The sequence below is a fragment of the Hipposideros armiger genome, unplaced genomic scaffold, assembly GCF_001890085.2.
Source record: "Hipposideros armiger isolate ML-2016 unplaced genomic scaffold, ASM189008v1 scaffold_444, whole genome shotgun sequence".
Taxonomy (NCBI): Eukaryota; Metazoa; Chordata; class Mammalia; order Chiroptera; family Hipposideridae; genus Hipposideros; species Hipposideros armiger.
In genome coordinates this window covers 1,303,320-1,313,332 of record NW_017731794.1, presented here as the reverse complement: position 1 = coordinate 1,313,332, position 10,013 = coordinate 1,303,320, and the positions used below count along the sequence as shown (strand labels likewise).

Genomic DNA, 10,013 nt, shown 5'->3' with positions numbered 1-10,013 from the left:
CTAATTGGGGAGGGCACAGCTCACTGGCCCATGTGGGAATAGAACAGGCAATCTTATTGTTCAGAGCACGCTCTCTAACCAACTGAGCCACCCGGCTGCCCCTCTAAGACCTTTTATTTAGGCTAATTCTCTATGAACTGCTTCCACATTTCAAATCAGAGTACTGGGAAGCTAAAATATTTGTGGACTCAGTTTAAACAGTAAAATATTTCAGCTGAAACTGAAATTGGTTTAATTATGAATATGGTTCTTTGCTTTGAGTACCAAGTCAGGCTAAAATGCAGCAAATTTTATTTGCTAAGTTCCAAGATCAGAGCTGGGTCAATTTAAGCCTAAGTAAGGTTCTCAGATCCCTTTCAAGACACTTCAAGGAAACTTCTCCCCCAGGTCACTAACTTGGTTCTACTTTAAGCCTTCTGGATATGCACATCATTTAATTTTTTCACAAGTGTTTTAAAGTATAAGTAAAAATTTCCTGTTCTTGAAAAGTTTGCATTGTAGTATTTTCTACTGCTTTCATCCACTTTGACACAAATCAATTGCCTGAGAAACCATGATCCCCAGGATGTTAATAGGTATTCTTCAAAAGAAAAGGGGTTGTGTGTTTTCATAGGTGTTCTATTAAATAGGCTTCTTCAAGGTTTCACATTGGAAATATTAAATCTCAAAGAAGGGACTATAGTATGCGGATTTCTCCAAAATTACTTGAAAATAGGATAATTGCTTCAATTAATAGCTATTAACAAGTTATGAAACTCAAGTTTGTAAATTCTGAGCCAAAAAAGCCATTCTGAACACAACATAGTTGAAAAAGGAATTCTTTTGTTGAATTGAAAGTGCAGTAGATTTTGAATCAGAATATCTAATTCCACCTATAAATGCTAGTTGCTCATCTATAATATAGGAATTAAAATATCTCTGCTTCCACCTTATAGACTGTGGTAAAATCAAACAGGGTAAATGTATCAGCTCATGTCTTTAAACTTTTAAAACTATTAGATAAATAAGTCCTGAAGATCTAATGCACACTAAAGTGATTATAGAGAACAATATTGTATTGTAAACATCAAAATGCTAGGAGATGAGATCTTAATTATTCCTGCCACAAAAAAGAAATATTATGTGACTTGATAGAGGTTTTAGCTAAGGCCACAATGACAATCATATTACAATATGTATATTCATCAAATCAACATTTTGTACACCTTAAACTTACACAATGTTATATGTTAAGTATATTTTAATTAAGAAAACCAATCAGGTTTTGAATTAGACTTGTAAAAAACTATAGGATGCAAATAATTGAATGGAATCATCATTTAGCATCTCTCAGTTTGAGCATTGAAAGCTAGCTAGATAGTAAGGACCACATTTTGACAAAATAGTAAATGAATGTGTTATTTTGGAATGTTAGCATGTTGTTCTCTTATTATTACTACTTGAAAGTGGTAACTTATTTTACCTTAAGAAAACATAAAATTAATCCAAGAATTATCATAATTTTTCAGACTTAAATCTTCCATTTTGGTCACTAGAGTGCTTATGATGTCTTAAGTCTCTTAGCCTTGTGCAGGAGCCTGAGTTTCCTCATTTCTCAAATGGAGGACAATTCTGTCTATGACATAGATTTGTTGTTAAGAATTAAGTTAGATAATATATATAATAGGCCTAGTAAAATACCTGGCACATGGTGGATTCCTCAACTGTCAAAGTGATTGATTAATCAACATATAGTTCTTCATTTTTTAATTCAGTTTCACAAATCTATGGCTTAAAAGCTGGGAATTCAATTCAGTTCTCTACCATGCAATAACTAATGAGCTGGCAAACACTAAGCCAGCCTAGGTAGCAAAGGAAGAGAAATAAAAGGTCATAGTGTATTACAGAATTATACACTTGAAACGTATAGAATGATATTAACCAATGTCACGCCCAAAAAAGTTAATTTTTAAGAAGTCATAGATTTGTATCATTCTTCATTTATAAACACAATAGTATTATACCATGATGTCATTTTTGCAAATCACATTATCCCTAACTCCATAGTTGATGATAAGCATTGATCCATGCTGAACAGAGCCTGGCAACAGTTATTTCAAGGACTTCCTGGGGCTGAGAGCTCTCTAGGAGCGAGCAGCTGTTCTGTGTGGCATAATTGGTGGCAAAGGCCAGACTCTGCTCTTTGCCAGAAACAAGCCTTGTATGGATTGAAGGCAATCCCTTACCTCAGCTGGATTAAGGTCAGCTCGCTCATTCTGCCCACCTGTTCCCTTCAGAAATCATTTCTGTGATAGAGCTAGAGAGGAGTCAACGAAGGTGGACTTCTCTTTATGTTGCTATAATTTATCATGCTTTTTTGGCAACTCAGTCCTTTCATATTAATTGGAAGTATACTACATACTTATTATTTACTAATTTGGAACGTTCTACTTGCTTTTTATCACTGTTACTTTAGGAAACATCCTATGTAAACACATGCTACACACACAGCTATCGAAACATATTTAACGATGTCCAAGCCTTTGTGTTCATTCTGTATTCCTGTTGCAAAGGTCCAAAAGTCTTAAGAAGATCCACACAACAGCATGTCCTTTGCAGAAGTCATATGGGGTCAGAGCACACTGTAGCAGTTCCACTGCTTTCCAGTTACTTCATTAATAGCTACTGAGAATAAAGGAAAGGCACTGGGACCAAAATAACAATCTTGCCAAGTATTCCAAACCACTGCCCTTGTTGCTACTGAAAAATAACTTGCCTTGAACCATCCCACATAAAATAAGTAATTTTTAAAAATACCATGCTGTTTTTAAAATGCCAGGTAATAATGGAGAAAGAAAAGAGAGATGGAGGGAGGGATGAAGAGGGGAGAGAGTGAGAGTATGTGTGTGAGAGAGGGAGGGAGGGAGAAAGAAAGAGAGAGAAAGAAAGGAGTCCTATTATCTATGTATGGGTTATCATCTATATTATAGTTTTGAGGTATGAGTTAGGTCACTGGAATTTTGTCCATATTTTAGTTTTGTTTATATTTTGGATTGAGCCATTGCCACACAAAAGAGAAAGTGCCATAATGAAATCCAATTAGAAAGTCGCCATCATTAGGATTCACTTGGTTGCTTTTAGAAGCCATTGTCAGAGCCCAAAGCCTATAAAGTGATTCTCCTTCATTCCCTCATTCAGGTTTTTGTTCAACAGACCATTCAGAACACAATGAGAGAGCAGGCTCTGGAATCAATCTGAGATTGCATCCTGGACCCACAACTTACTTAATGGTGCAACAGTGAGTTAGTTAAGTTCTGTATGACTCACCTTCCTCATTTGTAAATTGGGAAAAATCAATAAAGCATCCATCTTAAAACTGTTGCGATAGTTAAAAGAGACAAAATATGTAAAATTCTTAAAACACAAAGAAGTGCCAACTTAGTATGGCTATCTTTCTTTAACATACATTTATTAAGCACCTTTTCACCTTTTATACACATAGCAGTTTGTTAGGAATTATAAGGACACAAAATTTGTCTTCAAGGAGTTCTAGTAAGATAAAGAAGACATGAATGTAAACAACTTTAGTAGCAAGTTGACCATGATTGTTGTCATATAAGAAATGCAGATAAGGTGCCATGGAGAGATTACGTCAGCTAAGAAAGTCCTAGATGGATTCTGAAGAGGTTTCACATTAGAAGAGTCCTAAAAGATAAACAACTGGCATTTGGCATCTGGTGTGAAATATTCTAGGAACAATATAAATCATGAGGGCATCCAGGTAAGACACATCGAGTGGATGAATAGAAAGGACTTTGGGGCCAGGTCCTAGAAGACCTTGGAAGCCGAGGTAGGAGCTGTGCATTTAGCCATTTCTAAAGGAAAGCCACTAAAGGCTTGGTAAAATCAGAATTATCTTTATTATTTATCTAAATTAGCCTTGCGGATCCAAAAATATTATTTAGGCAGAACATGGAACTACTTTCTGTGACATCAAATATTTTAAATAAAGAAAGTTTCATGTGCCTTAAAAATTGTCAGATTAGAAGGCTTAATATGACAACAGAATTAAGAATATATTTAACTTGCTAGATCTTGGAAGGAAGACAAAGTATTGACTAATTATCACTTTGAGAAGCAACCAGAGCTTGAATAGCCCATTCCTGGGAGAAGGATGAGAAAGGAAGAAAAACATGCAAAAAAAATTAAGAAATCTTCCCCTACTCAAACCCCAGTGCCTCAAATGAGACCCCTTTAAGATCTCCATTTTATTGCTTCACTACCAAAAACTTATGTTGCTATTGATACATTAGTGAAAAGTGTCTCTTCCTCGTTTATCTTACTTCATGGTGGTCAGATTCTCACAGTACTAGTTATTGTCCATGTACAGTTGTAGCTGACCAAGGGAAGAGCTAGTTTCAGAGAAGTGGACAGATAGACAATGGATGCTAAGAAGAAAGAAAAAGGGCAAAGATAATGTTCAAGAATAAATAAAATTAACCAAAAAACTTCAGGTGAAAATTTTCAGCCATTTTTAAGTTTGTGGATCCAGACACCATTGAGGAACCAGTGAAAACTATAAAGTCATTCTTGTTACTTTTAAAACTAAGGTTAAATATCTGTTATGCAGTATCTACACTTTAATACTGATAAGTATCAACTAGGCTGCTTTTCAATTGTGATATATACAAATAATTTCTATTACTTAGAACAAATATGGCTTCAGCATCACTTACATGATCTGTTGTTAGCGCAGCACATGGGTGAAAATGATCAAAACAAATGTCACCACATTTTACTGAACATATGTACTTCTCTAAATCATTGTATCTCTCTCCATAGATCACTAAAAATGAACAAGAATTTCCAAATGAATGAATATGCAATGACTAAAATAATTCTAAAGGATAAAACTCCTATGAATATATTAAACATACCAAGTCTAACTTTATATGATTGCTTCCTTTGCATGTAGTCTTTGTGAAAATTGGCACGACAGTTAGCATTTCTTTTAGAAGCAGCATTTTTTTCTATTACATCGTCTATTTGTTTCCAGTACCGTTTTACTGATTGCAGCCACCTTAAAAAATAAATTTACATATTATTTAGGCAGAACATGGAACCACTTCCTGTGACATCAAGTATTTTAAATAATGAAATGTTTCATGTGCCTTAAAAACTGTGCTTAAGGAAATAGGCCCTGGAACCTGACTACCTGAGATAGAATCCTGTCCACCTTACTACTAGCCATGGCTCTTGTTAAATCACTTAATCTCTCTATGCCTCACTTGCTACATTTTAAAATGGAATAATAATAGCAGTATTGAAAATGTTATCTAATAGTAGTAATAATGAAAATAGTAAATCATAAGGGTTGTTGGGCATTTAAAATAAATATATGCAAAGCATTTAGAACAGTGCCTGGCACATGGGAGTATTTGCTAGAATTGTTATTATTAGTGGGCAAAAATGTAGCTCAAAGACAACATGATATGGGGCTTCCAACTATGAGTAATAAGGCTTTGCTATCTAAACATTTACAAAGTGGGACAATAATGAAAATCTCAAGGTCCAGGGGAGAGTGTGTCATTATTCCATTTTCTTTTTACTTCTTGGTAAAGGACAAAGGAAAAGGAACATATATTTATCACTTCTGGTGAACAGCTTTTGAGAGATAGGGGAAGTTTCCTACTTAATTGCAGATTTGGCTGGGAGAGTCCTTGAGTTTCCTTTATAAAATATGGCCTTGCTCAGCACCTGTCAGGAGGTGCTACAGAGTCTCTGTTCCTTAAATATCACAGATAAGTTAACAAATTCACTAGAAAGTTATGAAACTCTTCAAAAACTATATAGGAAATACAACATTCAAATGCTCAAAATAGATAACCATTGTATCCAAACTTGAAACTAATGCCTACTCAGTGAGATGTTCAGGGTTGCTTATCGTAGCAGAAAGAGCCAGAAAGGGACATCGGATCATGACAAGGAGATGCTCCCAAATTTCTGCTCCAATTTCTCCACCAAGACAATGGACCTATGAAAGACAAAAATTTCTCCATTAAAAAGTTATTTTTAAAATAGCTCATGAGAGTCTTCCGGTAAGATGGCAGAATAGACGGACGCTGTGCCAGCTGCCTCTCAGAATCACACCAAAATTACAAATAATTTATATGACATTCAATCTCAAAGTCCCCTGAACACTACATGAACAGAACTTCTAAACAAAGGATTTAAAGAAGAGGCCGTGTCGAGACTGGTAGGAGGGGCAGAGACATGAGGCAGGCTGACTCCAGGCCCACAGAGAGAGGGCGAACCCCGTGAGGGACACCTCAGTGGTGGAGAGGCTTCTCCTGTTTGGGGAGGGACCCTCCAGCCCCACACTGAGCTCACCAGCCCAGAGTTACTTTGCCAGGAAGAGGAGTTCCATGATAGCTGGCAGTAGAAATTAGTGAAGACTCTCTTTGCTCAACTCGATGAGGCAGAGGGCAGCTTGAGAACCAGTGGAGCCAGCACATGGGCTCACTCACTGGTGAGCACTCACCCGGTCCCTGGTGGAGGGAGTAGCTGTGTGAGTGGGGCCCAGGAGCCTGTGGGGAAGGACTGAACAGAGTGCCTTTGGCGCAGGAGCTGGAGGTTTTGGAACCATTGTTCCCCGTGTGGAGCTTGCACATGAGTAGTATACAGGAGTATGCCATTTTTTCAAGGTTGGGCCCTCCCACAGAGAGTCAGGTCCAGCACCACATTGGTCTGCTGGAATTGGCGCAGGAGTGCATGTGTGCACGTGCACGCATGCGGCCTTGGATCCCCACTCTCCACACTGCTTGTGCTGCATAGCCAGAGAAAAACCTGGCAGGCGTGCTCAGGCTCCAACAGGCTACTACTCATTGAGACGCAGATGCACGTGAGCAGCCTTGGCTCCCCACTCTCCACACGGCATATGCAGAATTGCCAGGGTGGCGCCCGCTGTTGGACTGCGCTGCCTGATCTGCGAGTGGCTGACTGGGACAGGCTGAGAGGAGTTTTCCTGGGAGTGCTGGGCCAGGAGCTATGTGCCTGCATGATCTGGCTGGAGCATTCATGGCACGCTTGTGTGGGCTGGTTGCCGGTGTACCAGTGCAGGCTGCTCTGACTTGATGGGGGCCACTGACCACACCCCGTGGTGCCTTGGGGGCCTGTCCTGCTGTATACAGCATATAAAATAGACTATAAACCAGGTTGTTTTTGGATTTAGGTTTGCAACACAAGTTGTTTACTTAGTAGGGACACAAGCCAGGCTGCATATGTGTGAGACTGACAAGAGTAAGTTGAAAGTAAACATGTTTATGTGTAGACCATATACATGAAAATGAACATGTTTATGTTTTTGTGTGAAACTGAGCATAACAAAATTGAGTGGTAAACACATTCACCAAAACAACTTCTGGTTATAACCTAAGAAGTTAACAAGTCCAAGGAAAAGAGGATAAAAGTAGAACTCCAGAGCAATGCCATGAGCAGTCTGACTGGGCACTTTGGCTAAGACCCTCTGAGATGCAAGCTGCGATATACTCCGGGACTCTCCCAAGTTCTGCCTTGCAAGACCAGCTTGCCTCCAGCCCATTCTGGGCCCAGTCATCTCTCCTGGACCAGGGACTGTCTCCATCTCGATTGACTGGGACTTGGTTCATTATTCAATTCTATTCTATTCTGTATAACCCTCTGTGCTTACCAGTGCATTGGTCTCTGGAGGGACATTGGTTTCCAAATAAAGCGTGTTACTCACTCTATCTGAACCTGTGTGTCGGGACTTTGTTCCCCACTCGCATCACAAGTACCATGCAGGGACATAGGGCCCCGCTGAGTGGTTAATGTCCCCTTGACTTCCAGGAAGAGACTACAGTGTGGCGACTGATCCTTTCAGGTGCTCGCGACACCTGCTCACCTAGAGCTGCGTTGTCAGGGACACCCTGAGCCCCTGTTGCCTGGCCCCCATCTCCAAAGGCCACAGAGGGTTTTTGCAGTGGCAGACAGCCCATAGCAACCTGTGAGGATTTTTGGTGGTGAGCATGGCCCCAGGGCACACAGCAGCTAATTGCAGGAAGCTCACTGAAAGCCTGAGAGGGAGGCTGGATCTCAACGCTTTGGGCCCTTCCCACAACACAGCAGGTGGTGAGGTGCCCAGAGACTCTCTATTGCTGAGCAACTCGTCTGCAGATTAAAGCGGGCAGAGAGACTTTTTTTTCCCTCTGTTTTCTTTGTTTTCCATTTTCCCCCCCTTCTTTACTTATTTTTATTTTTTTCTTTTCTTTCTCTTTCATCTTTTTGTTCCTTTTTCTTCTTTCATCTGTTTTCTTTTTGTCATTGTTTTTCAAGCTTGTTTATCTGGTTATTGTTTTGATCACTGTTTTTCTTTCTTTTTCTCCTGTGTTTGTATTTGTGTTTTTGTCTCTTTTATATATTTTTGTTTCTCCTGTCTGATCATTGCTTATCTTGTTTTTGTGGGGGTGTATTTGTTTTCTTGGTGTTGTTAGGTTGCCTTGCTTTGTTTTTGTTTTATGAAGTGGACGTGGACCTAGCACTGGTCCAGGAGCTGACACTACACTGAATTTGTAAAAACCACTGACAACAGCCTTTATGCACCTGTAACACCACTTTGCCCACCTACAGCTGCATTGCAAGGAGCAATCAAAGTGCAGGGTGACTTGCCCACCCCCCCTACAAACTGTGGAAAAGGTTGTTTAAAACAGAAGGTGGTCTGCAGAGCCCTGGGGTCATCTTGTTGGTGATCAGTGACAACAAAGCTACACCACAGCCACTCAGGAGCAGCTTTCATGAATATGTGAGCGTGAGGTGGAGGCTGGCTGTAGTGCCCTAGGGACGCTATACAAGGGGATCACAGGCCAGGCAAACCTGAATCTGCATTTAACGTCTTAAAACCACCAATCATGTCTCATAACACATTTGAACTCCAACCTGCCAAGCTAGTGACACATCACTGAGGGAACCCTCAACACCAGGTCAGATTGCCAGACAAATGCTCCTAAAGAGCCTCTTTTAATAGTTGGGCCTTACTGGCATATGATAGATGACAACATCCGAGGGGGCACTGGGCCTTAACTCCCTCAGGATCAATATTGGTGGCAGCCAACCTCAGTTCACACAGAGAACATCCCCACATGACCCCAGCTCCAGCACGGGCAGCAGCCAACTGCGTATAGCCTTGAGGCACCTACCAGGTAGCTACGGGCTGGTAACAGACAGGGCTGAAATGGCTGAGTGGAAGCCCCACCCAAGAGACATGAGAACCAATACACCCAGAGATCAGTGTTAGACAAAACCAGAGTACTACCTGGTTAAACCTACAAGAGGCACTCTTAAAGAAAATTTTCCACAGGCACATGAGCCCACAGTGGACAAGCCTCCTCTGACCGGGTCAACCTCCACATGGCATCTCATACATTACAAACACAGCTAATTCTCCCAGCTATCATTCTGAGGGTCAATCCCACCATCTGACAAGCCTAAAGCAATTAAACAGCAACTCAACAGCAAACTACTTTCACCACTTTTATTCAACATAGTTCTGTAAGTTCTAGCTACAGCAATCAGACAAGAAAATGAAGTAAAAGACATCCAAATTGCAAAGGAGGAAATAAAACTGTCAATATATGCAGATGACATGACACTATATAGAGAGAATACCAAACTCTCCACCAAAAAGCTATTAGAACTGATAAAGAAACTTAGTAAAGTAGCAGGATACAAAATAATTATTCAGAAATCAGTTGCGTTGGTATACACCAATAATAAACTAAGAAGAAGAAATCAACAAATCAATCCCATTTACAATTGCTTCAAAAACAATAAAATACCTATGAATAAATCTAACCAAAGAAGTAAAAGACCTGTATTCAGAAAATTATAAGACACTGAAGAGAGAATTCAAAGATGATACAAATAAATGCAAATACATACCATGTTCATGGATAGGAAGAATTAAAATAGTTAAAATGTCAATATTACCTAAGGCAATATATATATTAAACACAATTCCT

At 39.6% G+C, this 10,013-nt stretch overlaps 1 protein-coding gene across 3 annotated transcripts in view; it reads right to left on the bottom strand.

Annotated features, from left to right (window-relative positions):
- LOC109394917 (probable ATP-dependent RNA helicase DDX60) overlaps positions 1-10,013 on the bottom strand; it is a 108,774-nt gene that overhangs the window by 39,834 nt on the left and 58,927 nt on the right. For all 3 annotated transcript variants that reach the window (XM_019665492.1, XM_019665491.1, XM_019665493.1), the window contains 3 exons: positions 5,898-6,013; positions 4,917-5,059; positions 4,716-4,825 (listed from right to left, as the gene is read on the bottom strand). In XM_019665492.1, the coding sequence (XP_019521037.1) occupies positions 4,716-4,825; positions 4,917-5,059; positions 5,898-6,013 (369 nt within the window). The remainder of the gene's footprint in view (positions 1-4,715; positions 4,826-4,916; positions 5,060-5,897; positions 6,014-10,013) is intronic.